The sequence below is a fragment of the Lepidothrix coronata genome, unplaced genomic scaffold (assembly GCF_001604755.1).
Source record: "Lepidothrix coronata isolate B3197 unplaced genomic scaffold, Lepidothrix_coronata-1.0 Scaffold1, whole genome shotgun sequence".
Taxonomy (NCBI): Eukaryota; Metazoa; Chordata; class Aves; order Passeriformes; family Pipridae; genus Lepidothrix; species Lepidothrix coronata.
Window position 1 is genome coordinate 11,301,992 of NW_016690181.1, and position 24,855 is coordinate 11,326,846.

The 24,855-nt window shown below is 37.2% G+C and overlaps 1 protein-coding gene across 1 annotated transcript; it reads left to right on the plus strand.

Annotated features, from left to right (window-relative positions):
- Positions 1-1,409: 1,409 nt before the first annotated feature.
- Positions 1,410-24,855, plus strand: LOC108493295 (mucin-5AC-like). Its single transcript, XM_017806573.1, has 28 exons — positions 1,410-1,464; positions 4,358-4,420; positions 5,366-5,431; positions 5,842-6,103; positions 6,500-6,614; positions 7,238-7,328; positions 8,175-8,284; positions 8,498-8,714; positions 9,633-9,758; positions 10,239-10,356; positions 11,193-11,331; positions 12,363-12,473; positions 13,656-13,725; positions 14,406-14,543; positions 14,628-14,792; positions 15,228-15,322; positions 16,124-16,250; positions 16,999-17,254; positions 18,734-18,786; positions 19,172-19,272; positions 20,081-20,232; positions 20,662-20,800; positions 20,888-20,992; positions 21,502-21,681; positions 22,962-23,201; positions 23,862-24,018; positions 24,209-24,337; positions 24,708-24,855. Exons 1-28 carry the CDS (start codon positions 1,410-1,412, stop codon positions 24,836-24,838), a joined length of 3,711 nt encoding a protein of 1,236 aa, XP_017662062.1. The 3' UTR covers positions 24,839-24,855.

The window sequence follows — 24,855 nt, forward strand, 5'->3', positions numbered from 1 at the left end:
GCAGCAGCCTTTCTTCCATTTCTTATGATGAAGATTTTTTAATCCATCAGCTACATTCATTCCCATAAACTGGAAGGAGGCCTAAGCTGAAGATGAACTGAGGGAAAATGTTTTGTGTATATCAAGTGCTGGACTGTGCATCGTTTTTGCCAAACCTAGAAGTTCTAAAAGAATGGTTTCATTAACTTTGAATACTTTTGTCCATCTTTTACTATACTAAAGGAAGGTCTATTGACCTTGGAAAGAGATAGAAATCTGCCCAGAGCAACTCATCCTACCTGTCTCCAATGCCAAGCTAAAAAACATAAAGTGACATGAAGTAGCAATACTGCCCATGTTAATCATAGTATGCACTCGTTCCTGCCTTTGAAATGATAATCCAGTCAAACTGCAAAAAGTCAATATTCAGCAAAAAAAAGTCTGTTAAACCTTTACTGGCAAGCCTTATAGGCTTGATTCATTGCCTATTTCTCTAATTTGTAATTCTCCTAACTCTATGGATGTGAGTGGAATTAAACAGGAATGATACTGAAACAATGCGATCATAATCACAGGCCATAATCAATCTTTTTAGACCCATGAAGCTGGTATAAGGCTGTCTGTCTGTCTGAAATTACTCCTGATATTTTCTATGAGAAGGCAACATCAGATGACACAGAGAATTGAGATGTAGATTCTAAGGTTAAGCCCATCTCTAACAAATGTAGGATACAGCGCAGGTGAAGCTGGCTCAGCCTTACTCAGATGGATGTCCAATGCCTGTCAGTGCCACTCAAAGGGGTTTCCATGGCATACACTCTGAGTGACCATGTGAGAGTGCAGGACCCTTCAAGGTTATTATTCTGTTCTTTTTACAAGATTAGCTGCCCCAATAAGCCCAGAGTGACTTCTTAATGCTGCGTCCCCACATATGAAATACTCCACACCTCCTCAGACTTCAGAAATTGGTGGGGGTTTTTGCCAACAATCCCTGGCATCCATTATAGTGCTGAAAAACTTAGAACAGTTACTTGCATGCCATCTGCGTAACTGTAAAGCAACACCAAATTAAATTTGTTCCAGGACCTGCTATGTGTGGAGGAGGAGTTGTGTTTTATTTGCGATCATGTTATGTTTCTTTATTAGAACGAACCTTAACAAAGTATGCGTACGTAAATGTATTTACTCCTCCCAAAACGCAAATACCATTGGCCAGTTTCTGAGGAAGGAAGAGCATCCTCTGTTTACCTGTTCATTTGCTAAAATCCCCCAAACCCCACCTTTCTGCACTCTCTGAATCAATCTGGGACCGAAGCCAAAGTCACCTACTATATAAGAATGACAAAGCACAGGTGAACTACTGGTCCTGATCAACTTTAGACCCAACATCCTTGTGCCAAACTCCACTCAAGATGGGGTTTGGCAGGGGGATGTCGTTACCAGAATGGGCTTTCCTATTAGCACTGTGCTTTGTCCATCAGATAGGTAAGAAGTTGTCTTTTTTACTGGGAAAAGAAAAAATACTCTGTTTAGATCTAGTAATATATTTTAAACAACTACACACATTGATTCATTTAACAGATGGTGGCATTTAAACAAGATTTCTTTATATGTTTTCATTGAACATTTAATGTCTGTCTATTAACTGGACTGAGTTAATTTATTATTGCCTCAAATTTCTGTATTTAACTACGTTTTGAAAGTAGCCTTGAAGATCAAATCCAAAAGAACCATTATTCATGTCTTAAAATGTTGGGTTTTCAGTATCGCTTATGCCTTACAAAAGCATTTTATTCCTGTTGCATTTTTTATTAGGATTCATTATGAATGGGGTTTTTTAAATCTAAAACACTGCATTTTTCAGTTGCTAGATCAGACCACTGGTCAATCTTTTCCAGTATTTTATCACCTACCAGGGGGTAATACCAGATTCCTCAAGGTTTCTTGTAACTTCTTTTGCAAAAGAGACTAGGAATAAATATTCATATGGCAAGGATTTTTAGTAACTAATTGTGCCTTTATATTTATATATAAATTACAGATATTGAGTATGCGCAGGACGGGGAGATTTATCTGACACATACAGTCCATCATTTCGTATGGTTTTGTTTTCTCCTGTCAATATTATATCCATCAGGGCTGGTCTTGGCAGTTTTTACTAACATGGGTAATCCTGTTAAGTCAATGGAATCATTCAAATTGAAACTACTTGCATGAGTACAAGCTTGACAAGTCAGTCCCATTCATGTACAGTAATTTCTGCCCTGTCAGCTAACATTTTTAAATCTGTGGAGTGCCTATGTAGATTTATCTTGCATATAATTTTCAAAACATTGAGAAGTGCAAGTATAATTTTAGGCTGCTTTATAGTTTGTGCAATAAATGCTAAAATACTGGCAAGTTGATTTGTATTGTACTTGAAAATACAAGTCATGTAGGGTATAAACTTATATTTAGAGTTATGCAATGTCAGTCAAAAGCATCTTCAGCCATTCATTGAACAAGAAAGTTATTTCTCCTGTGCAGTGCTAATCTGCTAAGATGCTTTGAAAAATGAGTGATGGTTAGACAGTGTCCAGCAAACACCTCTTTATTTGAATCACATTGAAAATATTGTCCAATGTCCTGACTAAAGAACACTGGTCCTATCCCATGCCATCTCCTCAAACATTTTGTGCCTGCCTTTATATTAACTTCTATAAATTGATCATAACAATAATTGCACATGTGGATTGGGAGCTGAATATAGGCTTAGCAAGACGCATCCAAATATTCTTAATAATTACGTTAGTTTCTAAATTATCAAATAGTAAATTATCTTAACTATTCTTACAACTGAGAGACACTTATTTTTATAATAGTCAACAACGTGACATTGTGTAATTGCTGAATAAATCAATGCAGCTAGAATTTCCTTGGGAATTATGTATTTGCTAAGTAAACAAAAGCCTTTCCTTGAGAAAAATTAACAGACCAAAATACATGTATATACTGTTTTGTTCTGTTACAAAGGTTCCCACGCTAGAATAAACAAACCCTCTATGATTCTGTACCTGCTGAGATTCTTAGAGATGTGTTGTGTGAGAGCAAACTTTGTCCTATTATTGAGACTTAAAGAGGTATTTCTCTCACCTGATAAGTATCATTATAATGCTATGAATGCCTTTACTTACTGTTATTATCTATGATACACAAAACCGAGCAAGAAATGGCAAATGGTTAAGCTCTGTCCTGCGTTACTTCTCTGTACATCACAAGCGGTCACACGTAAAGTTAAACAGAAAAGAATTAAAAGCCTAGAGCTGAAAGAAACTGCAGACACTGCAGCAACTTCAAGCTATGGTGGGGCTGCCCAGAACCCTCTCTTCCAAAGCCAGAAGTCTCTTGGAGTCCTCTTTTGGAGTGGGGGCTTGAATTCCTTCAAGCAGGCATTCTTCCTCAGCTCTGGGATCAAACACTAAATCTGCTTACATTGTTGATGAAGTTATATTAGAAAAATAATTTTTTTAAAAAAGGTGCTCCTGATCCAGTTCTTTTAAAGGCAAAGATAATTGTTCAGCTTTCATAGAGGTACATGGGCTGAGGTTCTTCAGTGGAGAAAATGCTCAGAAAGGAACGTAAGCACCAAAGGCAACTGGGTTTTATGGCATTTCCCTCTCTTCCACAGATTTGACTTCCAGTTCAGTGATATGGTTCTTATGGATCCAGTTCTAAGTCAGGCAACTCTTCTCGCCCATTGTATAAGGAGAAAAAAGGCTTAATTTAGGGCTAAATTACACAAGCAGTCCTGCTTTGACTGAGAAATTCTCTAGACACCTACAGTACTCATTCACATAATCCAGATAAGGATTCAGATATTAGTCATTTCATCGCTTAAATCCTGTGAGGATTTAGAGTTGGCAGGTTGTAGGTACATGTTAGTCAATATGTTCCAAGCACAGTTATCGCATGCTGACTGTATTCAATCCTTCACAAAATAAAGTTGTAGCCCTTCAACTTTTACAGAAAATGCCTGCCATATTTACTCATAAAATACAAGAGCTTAGAGCACCAATCCGGGAGGTCAGAGTCAGTCTTTTTCTAGACTTCAAAGCATTCAGGTCAGAGTTTGTCATCTCTCAAAAGTCTTTGCCTCAGGTGGGGTAGCAAGAACCCTTGGTCAAATAGACTTACAGCATGATGCTGTAAGGTTTTCTGCACAGAAAAGTGAGTTTGAACCATCTTCTTTGAGCCTGTTTCATTTTTTCTGATGTGATAATTGACTCTCCCCTTCATTTTACAGAGATGTATTTGGGTCTAAATGATTTGCTTTAGAAGTTCAGATACAGGACAGATACAGGACATTACTCTTAATATGCTTTTTACAATTTTTTCACAGGAGGTCAGATTGGAATCCAAATAGGAGGCAAATTCTCTGGGGGTCTTCTACAAAACCAAAACGGTACGTTTATTTATACTGTATATTTGTACTTATTTACTACATCTATACTAAATACTAAAAATGCCTAAAAAAACCTTCTTAGCATATTGTCAGTAGTGTCAAATAAAGAGAAATATGTATTAACAAGCCCCTCTCTCTCTCTCTCTCTCTCTAAGAATAGTAGTAGATTTATTATACACCAACTACTACACACACATGGAGTATGGTTATATTTGTATAATCATAGTTAACTAAGAAAACAGATGTGTGTTTGTAGAGGCGGTATGCATATGTGCATGAACATGTATATATAAAAATCAAAGTGAAATATATATGCAGGATGTTTGGTTCCTTATAAACAAGGAAATGAGACCACTTTAGTCTGCTGTAAAATAAGTGGCTGATGTTGGGAAATCAAAAAGTCTATCATCATTGATTTTCACCATGTAATGATTTGTGACCAGCCTGTACAACCAATTTCTGGTCATTTCAAAGGGTTTTCAGCCCCCTAACAGAAAAATATAAAACAAAGAGCAAATGTGATAATTAAGGTTTTTATTCCCTCCTTAGAAAGAGGAGGTATAATAAGAAGGCAACTACACTTTTGTACCAATAGGATGCTAATTTTGTACAGCTTAGCCCTTTGTATTGTTCAGTGTGTCTGAAGCACTCCAATATGCAGAGCTGTGAATTTCTGCCTTCCTAATGCAACACAGAGTTTTGTAAAATAGTCAAAATTAAAATGTAGAAAATGCAGATCATCACAGCTGAAAGCAATATTTTATGATTTAACTATTCTGAGTTTGAATTTTAGTATGCACTTTTAACCTGACCCATGGCCTGTGGAAAATAAAACAGGCATAACATTGTCTCATTGGATCTGTCTAGTCCTTTCTAGGTCTATCCTAGTTGCAAATTTTGGTATTATTGTACTAGTTTTTGTTTTCTTTCTTTTTTTTTTCCTAGCTTCTCTCACAGTTTCAGCCAAGTTGAACATCATCCCATCAATGCTGACAAATCTAATAGTAACACGTAAGTAAAGGAAAGGAATGTATTCAGCTAATGTTCAGTTTTAGGGGATATAGACAGAGAATCTAATGCAAAGGGGGAAAGACACTGGTAAAGCAAGTCATTGTTAGTTAAGAGGAGAAACAGGGTGATTAAGAAACATAATACTAAACTGTCATCTTAGTTGAAATGTGGGTAACTAATTAAGATCTAACTGAACATAACAATAACCATTTATGGGGCATAGGAGTAACAGATATAGGGTGATCGATGAAGGAATACAAAGTATTATAATGTATAGGTAGAAAATTACAAATGGAGGTAGGCAGGCAAAAACTGTTCAATATACAAATGAAGCCTTGGAGAAGCTGATTTTCACCATGCTAATACTGGGAATTTTAATTCATTCTTTAACATCTAGTTTTAATTCACAGCCTCAAATCCTGCTCACAATGGCCGTGTATGCAGCACATGGGGCAACTTCCACTTCAAGACCTTTGATGGAGACATATTCTACTTCCCTGGGCTCTGTAATTATGTTTTTGCCTCCCATTGCAACGCTGCCTATGAGGACTTCAACATCCAGATTAGGCGTGAAGTGGTGGCAAATGCTCCAACAATCAACCGTATCACCATGAAGCTTGAAGGTGTAGTTGCTGAACTAACAAAGGGTGCTGTCATGATCAACAGCAATAGGTAAGTTTATTCATAACACTTGTTTGGTAACCACAGACTTTTTTTCAAACTTACCAAGTACTTTGGTGTATTTGGGAAGAAACAATTATGTGTTCTTCAATAAATCTGACAATTTTACCAACATAAATAACAAATAAAATGCTATAAATTCCTATCACAGAAAATCAATCTTTCCTTGAAATATTACCTCAAAAATAAAATTTGGATGAAAAATCCTGAGAAGTTGATCCAAATTTAGATCTATATTTGATAGTGTTGGACCATCTTATTTTTCAATTGCTTTTCTTAAAAAAAAAAAAAAAGACATTATTTTAGAATCCTACAGATGCTGGATACCACAAGCTTATTAAACATCTGGATCAGAAATTAACTAGCATTTTTTCTGCCTTTTCCCAGAGTTCAGCTGCCATACAGTCAATCTGGCATTATCATAGAGAAAAGCAGCATTTACGTGAAAGTTGGCAGCAAAATTGGTGTCGTGTTATTATGGAATGAAGATGACAGCATCCTGGTAAGAACTATTCCTGGACCTCTCTACACCTTCAGAGATTAGAGCTAATCTTTCATTAGGCCAGTACCTATCTCTTTAGGGGGTTACTACTGCCCTCTTCTCTCATACTGTTGAACAATTATTTCCTAGTAAAGATAGGCTTGCATCCAAGTAGTCCGAAAGAAAATTACATGGATTTATACCTAGTGGATAGCAGATGTCTGAGTAAAATAGGATGAAAAATCACTTTCTATATAATTAGCTATTGGTATTGTTATAGGGCCTAATTACCCCTTCAAATATATATATTTCTAGCAGAATTTCACTCTCCTAGGACTTCATTTTTGCTGAGGATTTGATTTTCTTCCTGAAGAATTAATAGAAAGAGGCTGAGAGCAGTATAGATACTATAGTGAAAACTGAAGTCTGTGTCAATAGCATCAATAGATTAGACTCCACCTCGAAGGTCAGATCCAGGCCAGCTCTTTATTCTATCCTCTAGGTTTGAACTAAGTTGCTAAATAAAATACCACAGATCTGACAAAAAATACTTAGAGGCAGCAGGTGCAAGTCTTTTCTGCGGTCTTGAATATATTTTAGAATGTTTATACTAACTTCTATGAACTTACTATCCGTCATTTTAGCTGGAATTGAATGAGAAATACGCCAATCAGACTTGTGGACTTTGCGGGGACTTCAATGGCCTTCCAATTTACAATGAATTCTTTTCAAACAGTAAGTTTTTTAAACAAAAAAATTGGCTTGCAGGGTCTCCAACATGCTTTTTTTGTTTTGTATTATTTTATCTCTGACATCATCAGCATTCCTCTTTCCTATCCTGTTAAATTGTTTACTCAGAACATATGATTCAATCTCTGTTTAAAGATATGTAGTACAGATCATGTGATTTAATACTTTAAGTGTAAATATAGTACTGGTGCTAACAACTGATTGCATATTTCTTGCATGCCATTGTTGTACACCATTTTGGTATATCTAATTAGCTAACTCCATAAAAATGATCGAGATTTTCACCAATAAGATAAATAATTAAGAAATATATTCAATAAAACAAAAGGCAATTGAATTTTGTAAACAGTACATTTCTTGTTTCAGTTCTGTCTTAAAATTGGTATATCCACATTTCCCTGCTGAAATGCATAATCTTTGTAAGATCTTATCTTTATCTTTTTAAACAATCCCCAGTTTGAGCGTTTTCCTAAACCTTGTCTTACACCAGGCTCTGTTTTTCAAACCCCTATTTAGATTTTTTTTTTCTCTTCCCTACATGGACTCAATATAATCTGGAAAGAGTTTGTTATTTTTCTAGTAAAAATCTTGGTGTGCATCTAGACACAGTAGGCTGAGAATTGTTTTCTAATGTTTACTTTTTCCAGGGTGCTGTGCAAGGTAAATTGAGTCATTGCTTCCTTTGGAAGAGGTGATGATCACATTAAAAGACTTAAGGGAACTAACTGCCTTGTCCAGTCTTGAGCTGAATTCTTTAGAGAAGAAAAAAATAACAGGCAATTGCACTGAACAAAACCCCCCAACCTCCATTATTAAACTTCTTTTCTACAGATATTAGGATGTCTGCCTTGCAATTTGGAAATATGCACAAAATGGATGGGCCAACAGAACACTGTGAAGACCCCACTTCTACCCTGCCATCTAATTGCTCTGATAATCTTGTAAGGATCTTTTTACTATTCTTGTATTTTTCTTTCAAATTTATCTGTTCCCTTCTACAGCTTCAGACAGGTCAACAGGAAAAGCCCTCAGGCGACCGTAACTTAAAGAGGGCTATAAGATTCTATTAAATAATAATTACATAAACTAAAAATACAAAAAAAAAAAAGCTTCTTTGCATTTACTGGATGTTCTTTACTTTTTTTTCTCCAAAGGATGACATATGCCAGAAAACATTGACCAGCTCTGCATTTGCAGAATGTAATGACCTTGTTGATGTTAGAGAGTACATTACAGCTTGCCAAGATGACTTGTGCCGCTCTGAAGAATCTAAAAACGCCTCATGTATTTGTGACACCTTTGCTGAATACTCCCGGCAGTGTGCTCATGCTGGTGGGCAGCCCCTGAACTGGAGAACCTCAAAACTGTGCTGTAAGTATCACTGGAGACAGCCTTACTTCATACTCAGTAACAAACAACAAGCTCTCAAATGATGCTGAGGATGCCTGAAAAGTTACAGGCCATTCAAGATTGTATTCTTCAGAGGATTCTGATGTACAAGTTCCAGCATGAAGACTTAAAAAAGCTAAGGATTTTAATGCACACTGGATTAAACACTATAAACACTTACATGGATACTAATGGAAGTTGAAGTGTAATTTAATTAAATGGGACAGTAAATGAAGCAAATAAAGGAGAAACAAGAATAAAAAATGAGACAAGCTTGCTTGCTTGTATTCATGTTTCTCTCCTTTTCTCATGGTGGCTACAGCATTTCTTGTTCTCAATTATTAAGTGATTGGGTCTTCACAGGTGTTTAGCTGGTTAAGCACTTATTTATCTCCTCTTGCTTGGTAGTGAGGAGTTTGCACTGATTTAAACACATACCTGATTATTGCAGGGTAGCTGTTTATACTGTCACCTGCATTTGCTCCAAAACAAAAGCCCATAAGGTACTACTTGCCCAGAGGATGGTATCAGAAAATGAAAATATGCTAAAGTTTTAGGAATTAAATCTTACATTTCGCTAGCGATACAGGTGTTTGTGGGAAGGGAGCCTTCAGTAGAAAGACAGACCTTGCTGACTTTCTGGGGTCATTACCTTGCTGTCCCTAGAAATCCAGTCACTGAGCCAGTTCTACACTACTCATGGAATGCACATCTCAACAGTAAAATAGGGATCTAGGTGATTAAACTTGCAAATTTTGAGAGCTGGTAGTCAATCTGCAGTTTGGTGCGCTTTTTTATGTAGTTGGAAACCTTAAATGGATATATATATTTACATATATAGTGAACTAGAAATACTTTTGACTGAAAAAACATCAATCTTTCTTCCTTTTTAAATTTCAGCCAAGAAGTGTCCTTACAACATGCAGTACGAGGAGTGCAACTCCCCCTGTGCTGATACATGCACAAATCCTGAACGATCTCAGTTTTGTGAAGAACACTGTATTGATGGTTGTTTCTGCCCCCCAGGCAAGTTCTAAAATACATCTCTGATCTCAAAGAACAATAGCTTACCTGTAGAATTTGGGCAGGTTCCATGTGGGCTTTAAATCTCATGTATTTGCATTTTTCACAGCTGCAAGTGAAAAGCATTTGTCATGTCTCAGCTGAGAAAAGATACCTGAATTAATTGCCAAGACATGTGCAATATTTAGAAAGCAGGAAAAAAGAACAGCAAACAGATCAAGACAAGTCTTTCAACCAGCCACCTGTGCTACAATAAGTCCCTCTTTCAGAGCAGGTGGAATTTAAGAATACAAAAGCCAAATCCTTCCCTGAGCAAACTGACATAGTCATGCTGTCCTCAGCATTGGTATATCCATTCACAACAGCTGTAGATCTGCCTCTAAGATGATTTTAAGGATTTGTAATAAACAAACAGGTGTATAGGAAATGCCTCTTTAATTCATCAAGGTTTTGTCTTTTTTTTTTTTTTTTTTTTTAATCTAGGGACTGTATTTGATGACATCAACAATTCTGGCTGCATTCCCCAGCAGCAGTGCTCCTGTATTTACAATGGCAACACCTACGCTACAGGAGCTTCTTTTTCAGAGCCGTGCCAGACCTGGTAACCTTTGTTGCTTTTCTAACTCACTATTTCCTCTCATAAATTTAATGAGTTTAATAGTTTATTATATGCCATTGCATCATTGGTAATTGACATATGTATTTAACTGACCACTACAGTTTCAAAATACCCCTAAAGAACATTGTTTGTTTTATTTAGCAACAGCCATAACTTGCTTTGCACTCTAACTCATGGTGATCAAAGCAAGGATTTACAATGTTTAGATTTCTCATCAGTCAATTAAAATGTTTCCTCTTTGTTTATTTTGTTCAAACATTTGGATTTCTCTAAGAGGAATGAAGTTGCAGTCATTAATGTATTTGCAAATATTTATTTTCTCTGGAGAAAGCAAGGGATGACATAATATAACTGCCATTTCACAATTATTAATCTTATACCTGTGCACTATCACATCACCTTAGAAGACAGACACAACCTGCATCAGGAGTAAATGAGAAATTACATTTCCTTATTTATTAGTTTATGATACAATTATATTAAAAAAAAAAAAAGAAAACAAAACAAAAACCCCCACAAAAGATATTTCAATTTGTCATTGTGCTTTATGTTAGCTGAAAAAAACCAAACAATTTTTTATCCAATACCTGTTTTGGAGAGTTCACCTGTCCAAAGATAGAAAACAATTAAATAAGCAAGGTGAATGGTTACCAGAGTCATTCCATCACAAGTTCACAATGTTTTGGAAAGTCTTAAGTCTAGATTCACTATGTGTCAAACTACAGCCTGAAGGGAAAAGCAATAGCAAACCAGCTGAACCTAACACCACTGTTACTCTGGGCCACTGTTACTGATTTCAGCTAACTTTATTCTTCCAGTACCTGCAATGGAGGCCAGTGGAGCTGCCAAGACATGTCATGCCCAGGAATATGTTCAGTAGAGGGAGGTTCACACATTTCCACATATGACAAAAAACGTTATGATCACCACGGAGACTGCACCTACGTCCTTTCTAAGGTGGGACTCAGACATTAGTAGGTCATAAAGCCTCATACATTTATAGAAAGAAAACGTGATCTCAACACTTCTGCGGCTTAGCACTTTTGACATGCAGACATTAAATTACCTACCACTTAGCCAGATGTTTACTATGCTGCCATTCAAATGACAATCATCATTTAACTAGTAGGATGTCATGCAACTATATACAGTGTTCACTGGAAAATTTCCAGTTCTGTGATAGAGTAATTGAAGAACATTGTCTTTTTAAAGAATTTGCTTAGTATACATTCTTCAGTATGATTAATCCAGCTTTCTTACGGAGTTGCATAATTTTTGTCATGTTACTCTATTATATGGCATTTGGCCAGATGGTATCAGTCTGAAAAATTACACCAACGGTTCTTAAAAAAATTAAATTTAGGATTTTAAACCAAAATGTGTTTCATTTCTGTGAAGTTCAAATAGAGAAAATCAGTTCAAGTTACCTGATACATTTAATTTTGGTTTTGAACATTTTTAAAGGAAGTAGAAAAATTAGAAGTTAACGATAATTAAAATATTTAATTACAGGCATGTGTGAAATATTTTGATCTTTTAGGGGCTTTTTCCATTTGTTTTTTGCTTTCCTTTTTCCTCACCTGCACAATTCAGTAAAATGAAATAAAATGTTGTATGTTACTGTTCACCTGAGACATGTTTTATCTGAAATTTTTGTCTAATATAGATAGCGTCTACAGAAAGATGAGAGTTACAGTAGAATTGAATCAAACATCAGAAGTTGGCATGAATAAAAACACCAAATATGAATACAGATAACCATCTTGATATCCATATGGATATAATCAATAAAATACAGATTTTAGTTTTCTTGGTTTTAGTCATTACAACAGGGCAGAATTGAATCTTCAGCCAAAGAGGGTCAGGGATTTGTGAGAGTGTGTATCTTCTTCAGAAACAGAAATATTTTCCCAGAGTTGAGAGAAGATTTTACAGGGAAAGCTACTGTAATTAGACTTTCATGAATAACTGCTGGCATTTTTTTTCAGGACTGCAAAGATGAAACATTCACCATCTTGGTAGACCTACGCAAATGTGGCCTAACAGACACTGAGACATGCTTAAAGACAGTGACCCTCAACATGAACAAAGGACAAACTGTAAGAATGCAAAATAAGCATATAAAAATATGGAGAGAAAAGTAACTAGGTCTTAATCAGTCAGGGAGCCGCATTTCTTTGTCAAATGTTCAACATATACAATGACTACATATTAATTTTAATCAAGTGAAAAGAAACTGATTTTGTTGTGAAAATCAGATCAGCCATAAATTTGGCTTTGTGGAATTTCATTAAGAAACACATTGTACACACAAAGCAGAAAAAAGTTATTTTCTCTCCTAATTAGATAGAAAAAACCCACGAGTTTTAAGGTTAGTAACTACAATTACAACAGTAAGGGATGTAATTCATAACTAAGATGTGTTCAAACAAAACTAGATGATGCAATCCCCTAAAAAACTGAGAAAATCACTTTAAAAGTTATTCTTTTGCAGCAGGGAAAATTAGTAAAGGGACAAGGTAGAAACAGGGAGGAGGTGAAATCACAAAGACCTACCTTTTTTATTGAATATCTGTTTAATTAATATCACCATTATTACTCTTTGGATTATAGTTATTCTTCACACATTGTTGGCAGCCCAGAAAGCCAGCCTGGGCTGCATTAAAAGCAGTGTGGCCACTAGGTCAAGGAAGGTGATTTGCCCCTTGACTCCACTATGGTGAGACCCCATCTGGGGTGGTGCATCCGGCTCTGGGGCTCCCAGCCTAAGAAGAACATGGACGTGTTGTAACGGGTCCAGAGGAGGGCCACAAAGACAATCAGAGGGCTGGAGACCATCTCCTATGAGGACAAGCTGAGAGAGCTGGAGTTGTTCAGCCTGGGGAGGAGAAGGCTCTGGGGAGATCTTAGAGCACCTTCCAGTCCCTAAAGGGGGCCTACAAGAAAGCTGGAGAGGGACTTCTTACTAGGGCACATAGAACAATCACTTTGTGATTTTTTGGGAGTGGCTTCAAACTGAAAGAGGGCAGGTTTAATTAGATATAAGGAAGAAATTCCTCACGGGGATGGTGAAAAACTGGAACAGGTTTCCCAGAGAAGTTGTGGATGTCCCATCCGTGGAAGTATTCAAGACCAGGTTGGATGGGGCTTTGAGCAACCTGGTCTAATGGAAGGTGTCCCTGCCTATAGCAGGGAGGTTAGAACTAGAAGACCTTTAAAGGTCCTTCCCAACCCAAACCAGTCTGATTCACACAGTTGCCTTTTTTCCCCTTCCTTAATAGGTCATTGAGGTCAGACCTGATCGTAGTGTGTTTGTGAACTCAATCTACACCCAGCTGCCCATGTCAGCAGGTATTTTTTTTTTCTCTACAACAGTGAATAATACAAGTGCTTTTGAAATAAAGTGAAATGTTTGGTGTCATAAAGAAATGAGAGACAGTACAAGCATAGGCAAGAGTTTAAATAGTAGTAAACAGCATTTACAGTCTCCTGATTTGATCTCTCTCAGGTTTACTTCTTTCTTACTGCCCAAAATGAAATGCAGAAGACATCTTTTTACCTCTCTTACCTCTTTTTTTTAACTACTACCCCTGTGCTCACACTTGCTTAGAAAGAAATCTGAATTTTGCTTTGTTTCAGTAACTAATGATTCCATGCGATATCTCTGACCTCCAGATCTCCTTATTTTCCTGCTCCAGCAGAGTGAGGGCTCCAATGTATTCTGTACAAGCTTAGAAACAGAAATATTCTTTTTAATTCTCAGTGCCATACAGTTTTTCCTACTTATTCTCTTTGAAGTAGTAATCTCTAACGGCTTATGTTCTGGAAGGAAGTAAAGCTAATAACTTGGTAGCTGCAAGTAGATTTTGAACAATAAATTTTGATTTATATTTCTGATTAATTTTCATAAAGATTGGCTTTATTTCACCTCAGAATTTGCAACAATTGTGATAGAAATTCAAGAAGAACAGTGTCAGGTTTTCAGCATTTGACCTCATCCTGAGAGTGATCATTTTGTTTTTCATGTGTAGCTAATGTCACCATGTTCAGACCTTCATCATTCTTCATGATCATGCAGACAAACTTTGGAGTCCACCTTGAAATCCAGTTCATACCTATAATGCAAGTGTTTGTGCGACTGGATCCTATTTTCAAAGACCAGACTTGTGGTAAGTGAATGAAATATAAGAACATCTTGATTAATGCCTTTTGTGTAATATGAGCAGTATAAACTTCTCACTGCTTTTCAACAGGTCTCTGTGGAAACTTCAATAATATCCAAACTGATGACTTCAAGGTCATAAGTGGAATAATTGAAGGAACAGCAACAGCATTTGCTAATACATGGAAAACTCAGGCTTCATGCCCCAATATCCAGCAGAGTTTTGAGAACCCTTGTGCACTCAGCATTGATAATGGTGCGTGCTTCTTAGAATTTTTTCTAGTTTGCTTTTTTCTTCTGTTTGCTCATCCCTAAGGAAAACACATCAGTTGGAAAGCAAAGATAAAAAATAAAGATTTACATATTTGGTAAAAACATGCATCTGAAATCAGAAACAAATATTCAAAAATGAAAGCACTGAAGATAAGTAACAAAATAAAAGAAGAGTCAGAGAAACACAGCTGAAGAAAACTGTAGGGTGAAACCTTTTATTCATCCCCTTCAGCAAGTCCTCTTCTTTGGTTATAGGAACCTTAGACCACAAGCTGAGTGAAAAAAAAAAAAAAAAAAGACAGAGAAGGAGAAATTTAACAAAGTGTCAGAACTGGCTTCATAGACCAGGGCAGTGTGGTTTTGTGACTAATGAAATACAAAGAGTAATGTGCATTTGTATTGTTTCTTCTTTTCACAGAAAAATACGCTCAGTATTGGTGTGGACTGCTAACTAACAGCACAGGACCTTTTGCTGATTGCCACTATGCAGTGAATCCCGCTGTTTACCACACGGTACTTTGTTAGATTGTTTTTCCCTTTAGAAACAATAGAAATGGAATCATTACAATTAGCTACCAGAAAAGGACTGTTCCAGACATGTCTTATGCAATGCCTATATCTTAATTTCTGTACTGCAGCACTTCCTTCTTTCAACATGTGTTTCTGTTTGTGTTGTAACATTACCTTATTTCAATTGTCAGTCTTGGCTTCAAGATCCTGACCTGTTTGCAAATGAAAAGGCAGGTATTTACTCCTGGAAGGTTTGACACTTATAGCAGAAAGCCTATGTAAACGCATGTCAAATGCTTGTTTGTGTATCAGTGAATTGTCATCTCATCAGCCTGGTATCTCATTAATAGCCACTTGGCACAGAATGCCCATTACCTAATAGTCATAATTCTGTTATCAATATGTTGCAAATCTTTCTTCTCATTAGAAGTCATCCAGGTACAGACACCAGTGAAAGGATGTGTCTGAACTGCATGCTGTGAATAGAGCTTTGTATGCTATTGTGCAGCATATCCATGAATGTGTTTCAGAGGACCATGAAGCTGTTAAATGTATAACAGACTTGAAGACCACTATTTCCTAGTAATAACTGCAGACACGAACTGAACTTCCATTACCTGCATTCTCTCCTGCCAGGAAACTTAGACAAAGACTAGACAGTGATAAAAGCTATGTTACTGGGGTCTGTGAGTAAGCATATCTGAAGAAGGATTAGGGAGTGAGACCGGAAAGATAATGTTCATTGGTTTTTTTAGATTGATCATATTAGCAGTGTCGAGACTTTATTTCTCTCTCCATTCTTAGAACTGCATGTTTGACACATGTAACTGTGAAAATAGTGAGGACTGTCTGTGTGCAGCCCTGTCTTCCTATGTGAGAGCTTGTGCTGCAAAAGGAATCCAGCTGCAGGGATGGAGGACTGATGTCTGCAGTAAGTACTCTTAACTACCCCATTTCCTAAGAACACACATCAATAAAAACTGCTGATCAGAGATTATTTTCTACTCATTTCTAGACAAATTAGTAACTGTTGAGGAAGGAATTTTGTTAAGTGCACTCCTGGAAGTGATTCTTTACTGTCCCCTTAGAATCAATCCGTTGTTAGCAAGAGTGAATAAGAACAGATGGGAGACATAGCTTGACTGGGAAAGGGACTGCTGTTACGAAAGTGCCTCCACCTGTTTCTGAACAGGTTGCACTTTGAGTTGCACTACAGCTTTGTCACAAGTTATTGTAGAGAAAATGTGACATATTAGCATAACAGTACTTATAATACTGCTTGCAAATGAGAGGTCTTTGAAGCTGCATGCAAGGCTCTGCTCATCCAGCTTGTCTGTTTTCAGCACACCAGAAGACATTCAGGGAGACATCTTGTCTCATACTTCAAGGAGTTTAGGAGTCTTGGCAATGAATGGCAACTCCAAATGGAGATTTCTGAACCTTCTGAACCTTCATTTGAAAAATTATTTTCTTCTTTGCAGGCATCAGTTACTCCACATGTACTGTAGCTTTTCAGATCTAACTCTGGAAGTATTCAGAAATACATTTACATGAAAGATGCAACATAAGCAGACATGCACAGTATTGTTTACATGTTATTTCTACTGCCTATGTTGGGTTTTTTCCCATGAGAATTTACCATCTAGAATTAACAAGCTATTTTATTTTCCTCTCTCAAGCAAAATACACCACCTCATGTCCCAAATCCCTAAGCTACAGCTATACCATCTCTTCCTGTCCACCCACTTGTCGGTCTCTGAGTGAGCCTGATGTCACATGCAACATTAAGTTTGTCCCAGTTGACGGCTGCACCTGCGTAAACGGAACCTACATGGATGAGAGTGGCAAATGTGTGCCTGCTACTGAATGCCCCTGCTACTACAGAGGATCTCCCATACCATTTGGAGAAGTTGTCCATGAAAATGGGCAAGTATGGTAAGTGAATCTTTTGAAAAACATTCAAGCAGTAGCAGCATACCTAGTTTCTCATTAAAATCTGTTACATTTAAGATGGTTTCATCCTGTCTCCTGAATTTCAATACAGCGCTCTTCTCTTGAATTTCTTCAGCTTTAAGTTCTTTCAGTTTCAACTTTTACGAATGGTACATATTCCCCTGAGCTGCAAGACAGGGACAGAAGCAGAATGAAGCCAGTACAATGAAAAGTAAAATCATTAGTTGCTTCTTACATCACTTAAAAACACAGAAACCTATGCTTGTGGGGTCCATCCAAGGGTACTGAGGGAGCTGGTGGAAGTGCTCACTGAGCCACTTGCAATCATTTGTCAGCAGTCCTGGCTAACCAGTGAGGTCCCAGTTCACTGGAGGTTGGCAAATGTGCTGCCCACCTACAATAAAGGCCAGAAGGAGGATCTGGTGAACTACAGGCCTGTCAGCCTGACCTTGGTGCTAAGGAAGATTATGGAACAGATCCCCTTGAATGCCATCATGTGACACATACGGGACAACCTGGGGATCAGGCCCGGCTAGCATAGGTTTAGGGAAGGCATGTGCTGTTTGCCCAACCTGATCTCCCTCTATGACCAGGTGACCCACTTAGTGGATGAGGGAAAGGTTGTGGATGTTGACTACCTGTACTTTGACACTAAGGCAGTGATCGTCCGTCTGTACTGGGCATTGGTGAGAGTGCACCTCAAATCCTGTGTTTAGTTTTGGACCCCTCACTGCAAGAAAGACATTAAGGTGGTGGAGTAAGTCCAGAGAGGGCAACAAACCTGGTGAAGGGTCTGGAGCACAAGTCTTATGAGGCACGGCTGGGGAAGCTGGGAAGTTTAGCCTGGAGACAAGGAGACTCGGGGCACCTTATCACTCTGCACAACTATCTGAAAGGAGGTTGTAGCAAGGTGGGGGTCTGCCTCTTCTCCCAAGTAACAAGTGATAGGGGACATGAGGAAATGGCCTCAAGGTACACGGGGGAGCTTGAGATTGGATGTTAAAAATTTCTGCACTGAAAGAGCTGTAAAGCATTGCAACAGGCTGCCCAGGGAAGTGGTTGAGTCACCATCCATGGAGGTATTTAAAGACATGCAGATGTGGCACTTAGGGACATGGTTTAGTGGTGGACTTGGCAGTGCTGGTTGGACTCCATCTTAAGGGTCTTTTCCAATCCATATGTTTCTATGATATTTCTAGATGGATAGAGCAACTATATTTATGGGCATTTTTTATTTAATTCCATAATTTTTCAAGTATAAATTTATGACAATACCAGCAAGGAGAGATCTTATGAGAATGTAAATAACAAGCAGAGATGTATACTCATCACAACCTATGAATTTTCCTGTTAAGCAATAATGGATATCATATGGAAGCAGCACGTGTAGTGTTATTAAGGGAAATTTTTTCCTGAGACTGCAAAACAGCATTTTGGAATATGTTTTTTCCTTTCTCACAGCTCTTGTGTCCAGGGAAGACTGAATTGCATTGGAGCACCGAATCCAACTCCAGGTGAAAATAATCTTCCACTTATTTTTTCTCTTTGTCAGATTTTGCAGAGGATAGTTCATAGAATTGATTCTTCTTAATGGATTTTTAATAGAAGTATTTCTCATTTAGTTATAGAGCAATAGTTATCATAAAAGGCAGGAATGTGCCTACATTAATCATAAGACCTCTTTTTACATAAAGACTTTTTTTTTCTGAAATAATGTGGAGTTATTTTCCTGAGAATTCAGTGCTCTGAAGTGTATCTAATCAACAGATTGAATAGGGACAACAATCTCTACTAACTGAAATAGGGAATTTCCGAAGAATTTTTAGATGGTTTTAGTGGCTACAACTGTGGAATAAACTCTGTGCCATTTCTTTACTATTCTCACTTTCCTTCCTCTAGTCTGTGAATCTCCCATGGTCTACTTTGACTGTAGAAACACCACTGCAGGAAAAACTGGAGCAGAATGTCAAAAAAGTTGCCAGACTCTGGATATGCAGTGTGTAAGTATATCATGGCTGAATGGTGCTTCCATGCTTTGTCTGTGCTCTTATTGCTAAAGTAATTGATCCATTGGATCTACTCAACATCTACAACACGGATACTTTATTCTCATAGCAAAAGCCTAAAACAATGTTATGAAGCATCAGCACTGGGACCCTTAGATCAAAATATAATAAAGTAACATCCAAATTAGATCTTGAGATTAGTGTTTACCTGACTTCAGCTACTGCAGGTAACTGGAACCAGTAGTGAAAAATCTAGGGCTCTATCACACATTTGACATCTGTAGGAGAAAATTAGTGGCTAAAAACTGTCTAGGAGAAATTATTCTTTCTCATATCCTGCTGCATTTGTGAACTTCTTGCACATCTAATAATATTACTCCACCTAGGTTCTTGGTGGCCACATGGCATTTCATAAATAAGTATCATATCAGATAAACAATTTCAGTGTAGCTCAACCAAACCAGAAAAAGACTTTACTTACTTTTCTTTTTAAAAGTCCATTCAATCACAAATCACCCACTACAAAGTGCAAGATCCAATGTATTTTAAATTTCACAGATTCCACAAGAACAATGAGAATTAGCATACATAAAACATTTATCTTTAACAGATTTATATTCTATTAATTCAATGGCTAATAACTTCCTTTTTGTTCTGTTGTCCTAGAAGTACTTTATAGTTCTCTACCATTTAACCTGGGCAGCAAAAAGAACATATAAAGACATTTTATGATAATTTAATCTTCCTTTTCTTAATGTGATTATTTCATTCTGAAATTATGTCTTTCTCTTGTCTTTTCCAGTATAGCTCACAATGTACATCTGGCTGCATGTGCCCAAATGGGCTTGTGTTAGATGGAAATGGTGGTTGTATTCCTGAAGATGAATGTCCTTGCATTCACAATGAAGCCATGTATCAGCCTGGGGAAAAGATCAACTCTGACTGTAACACCTGGTAAATACATCTGTGGAAGTAACATTCCTGGTTCCCTCATTTGTCTTTCTAAAGATCTTAAAATAGTACAGCAGTGATGAAAGATTTGGATTGCACATTTAATCAGTTGATGGATCTTCTTGTTTTGGATTACACAGCATGACCAGGTTGCCTTCTGATCTGTATCAGATGGCCAAAGCACAGAATGGGAAGAAACATTTAGGACTACAGGGTTCATTAAGTATCTTGTTTTGCAGTTAATGTATTCAGAGTACCAGAACAGAACTTTGTTTTAATTCTTTACATGAAAAATGTAAAAGACGACTTTAACTCCATAATCAATATAACATATACCAGGGGTGAGTTGCCAAACAAACACTGATTGCTGGGGTATGTCTACTCAAAACAGTGAGTTGTTCTATTATTAATATATTTTATTCTCTTTTCTAGTGTATGCAAGAATAGGAAGTGGGAATGTACCAAAAATCAGTGTCTGGGCACTTGTGCTATTTATGGAGATGGTCATTATAATACCTTTGATGACAAAACCTTCAGCTTCAATGGAAATTGTGAATACACACTAGTGCAGGTACTGATAGTTAACAATAACAAGTGTGAGGTAATCTTGATGGTGTCTGTAAAAATAATATATTTTTAAATGTTATTCTCTACCCAGGACCATTGTGGCTCAGCCAACGGAACCTTCAGGGTTGTCACTGAAAATATTCCTTGTGGCAACGCTGGGACAACTTGCTCAAAATCCATCAAAGTCTTCTTAGAGGTAATAAGGTTTGGCATATAGACCAGTTTTGTTCTGTATCTATTAAGGCTTAGGAGAAGCCTAGGTATCCATTGCTTCAAGGAAGTTGGAAAATATTTTAAAAAGCAATTCAACTATTAAGTTAGGTTTACATTAGATGCAAGTGAAATATTTGGTAGAGCTTCCAGCTTTCTATATTTTCCATTTCCCACATTATTGTATACCACTCTTGGTAAAACTATGGAAAAATAGTTTTTAACAGAAAGTTAGCCTATTGTGTCAGAATATTCTTTTATTCTATGCAATGTAGTTCCTCCATGATGGTCAAAAGACCCTTTTTAGGCCTATGCCATTTAAAATATCTTTTACCACATTTCCAAGAACCAAAGATCTGAGCAATATAGTTTTGAGCTATATAATTTTGCTGATTTGTTTTCATTATATAAACTATTCATAGTACTCTTAAAAGCAGAAAACCAGGTTTGAAAGCTACTGAGCTCATTTCTAATCAACTTTTCGTCCTGTTTCAGAGCTATGAACTGATACTTGGTGAAGAACATGTCAGTGTAGTAAAGAGAGGACAAAACGATGAGGTGCCATATACAATCCGCTATATGGGTATGTACTTGGTAATTGAGACCACAAGCGGACTGATCCTCATGTGGGACAAGAAAACCAGCATCTTCATCAAGCTCAGCCCTGATTTTAAGGTGTGGAACTAGCACTTAAATGGCAATATACAGTCCAGATTTGTCTGAGTGTGAATTTTGTTGAGACCCTGCCAAGATCCCGAACAGGTGATGTCTTTAGCATTGCTGCAAGACATCCCATGTTGTTTTCCATTCCTCTGGTACCTCAGGAAGCTATGATGTCCTTCTGCTGTTCTGAGCTCTGAAGGCAGCTTTCAGTGCCTATTTGGCCTGACAGAACTTGAGTTGGCAGACCACTATTTTGGACTTGACTTTGTTAAAATTACCCACTGAACCTTGGTAAAGGTTATCAGACCTTATTAAAATTACATAACTACATGTGTATAAATCAACTGAGTAGTCTTGATCTTGAAAGTAATCCATTATTTCCTATTCTCATTGACACAAAAGTCAAATTGTCATACTTTAGGAACAAGGAAGTGTATTATGAGTGAATATTTTGAGTGAAAGCCTCTTGTATGCTACCACATATTTTTCAAGCTTGTAACTACACAGGTGCTAAGGAAAATGCATTCCCATTGTCATACTCATTTGCCTAGCTTATGATACATAAGTACTAAAAACTGTAGTAAATAAGGAGTTTGCTATCTTATTGTATACCACAGTGACATTTAAATTAGGTATAAAAATAAAACGCAATTTAGATCTAGATATACCAACTTGCTTCAGTACCATAGGTTCTTTTCCTGCCTCACCCACTGGCATTTTACAAAAATAGTAGTAATATGGAAAGTATGCACCTTAGATTCATAGAGAAAGCATAGCATCTATTGCAGCCTATCACAGTTGTACAGGTCCATACATTTAGAATGAGGGATATCTCTGGATGTGCAAGGAAAATGTTATTTCTTTTTATACCTGTTAGCAGTCTTAGTAGTAAAGACACAATGAGTAGATCATGTGGCTGAACTGATAATACTTATGACAGCTTTATAAGGCTGGTTTTTTTATATGTGCATCTATTGTATAAAACAAGGCTTAAGTGTAAATCTTAATCAGCTGAGTCCTCATTTTCTTGTCAAAGCAGAAGGTTACAATGACAAAGATGGTTTTATTGTTCAGATTTCAAAGAAGAAAAGTCAAGAGCAGTATCCTTTTAGCCTTAGTGGTCATGATCTGTTGCTGAGGAAACAGAGCATGAAGATGTTCAGGACTGATAGAAAGGAATGGCACCATTAATGGCATCATTCCAAGAGCTGCATTTCAAGTACTATTTCAGTCTCAGATGTTGTTTCAAGTTTTCTCACACCCATTATTATTTTATTTACTTCCTTTTGCAGGGCCAGATCTGTGGCCTCTGTGGAAATTATGATGGCAACAGCATCAATGACTTTACTACAAGGAGTCAATCTGTAGTAGAGAATGTCCTAGAGTTTGGAAACAGCTGGAAAGTATCCTCTACATGTCCTGATGCTAACGACATCAAGGACCCATGTTCTACCAACCCTTACCGAAAGTCCTGGTCAGAGAAGCAGTGTAGCATCATCAACAGCAACGTCTTTGCTGCCTGTCACTCTCAGGTATTACCAGGGCAGAAGTTTATTGTGTGAAAACTAAGTCTGTATGTCACTGAAGGTGCTATCCTCATATGTTTTAACATGCATGTCTCACTTATTAGCATGTTTCACTTCAGATAGTGTCAGAAAAACTTCAATCTGAATCCCACTGAGTGGGACAGATTTATAGTCCCTACCTGTAAGAAATAAAAAGACATTAAGTTCATAAGAATTATCCACATATTACAAAAGAATAATTTCATAATTACTATGTATTTCCTTATAGCCTGACTTGAATAAAAATTTCTCATATACCGGGTACAGAACACAAGCTCAGCATAGTAATAACATAGTAATGAAGTATCAGCATAGCCTTTATCTGACACTAAGTACATACCAAACACTGCCAGGTAACTCTGTGCAATTGCCTAATATTTCTCAGGAAAATTAATCTAATCTTCCCCCAGAACACATGTCTGGGTGTCTAAAAATCTGTCAATATATGATTTGAATGTGTCACTTGGCATCAGCTCTAGCATTCAACAGTGTCTTACAAAAGAAAAAGAAATTACCGGTGTAGGCCTTCCTTCTGAGATACTACAATTTTAAGAAAATTATTCTAGCAAAGCTAAGAAAGAATTTAGAAGGCAAGATGTATAGTATCACGCTTCTGTTTACTAACAGGTTGAACCAGCAAAATATTACCAAGCTTGTGTGACAGATGCTTGTGCCTGTGACACTGGAGGAGACTGTGATTGCTTCTGTACAGCAGTAGCTGCCTATGCCCAAGCATGCAGTGAAGTTGGTGTATGCGTAGCCTGGAGAAGCCCATCAATTTGTCGTGAGTTTTATGTCATAAACACTTCTTCTAAAAGTGTAGTTAAATGTACAGTGTCTTGCTGATGTCCTTGAAACATGCTGTGAGTATCTTACATATGTGGGTTAGAATCTCACTGTGTAGATTTTTCATGCTTAAGATATTTGCGCTTTTTTTTTTTTCTGAACATGTCCAACTTTCTGTTTCTCCTTAGCACTGTTCTGTGATTACTACAATCAACAAGGAGAATGTGAATGGCACTATAAGCCTTGTGGAGCCTCCTGTATGAAGACCTGTAGGAACCCAAGTGGAAAATGCCTCAATGACTTGCCAGGTTTAGAAGGTAAAAAGAGCTGCAAGTACCTTTTAGAGGGTACATATTATTATATTTTTAATTGTTTTTAATGGAGTGTATTTCCCCCATTAGCTGCATTTGCACAATTCAAATCTCTTCAATATCATTATATCCACATGAACGGAGGCAGAGTATGGAAACTGGAGTGAAAAAGATCTCTAAGACTAAGTCCTTGTGGATGGGCTCTGCTGATGCTAGTACTCTGCATTACTTACTAGAGTTACTGAAAAAAATAAATAAAAATGTTATGACAATTAAAAACAAGACCTGAAAATGCATTCTACACAAATAAAACTTCTGTTGACAGTATTTCATTCTTACCTTTTCTACCTGGTACATGCCCCCTTCCTTCCTCCAGGCTGCTACCCTAACTGCCCACCAGACAAGCCATATTTCCATGAGGATCAGATGAAGTGTGTTAGTCTCTGTGACTGTTATGATGATGAAGATGGAAAGATATATAAACGAGATGAATGTAATATATGGTAAGCTTTAACATACCAGCC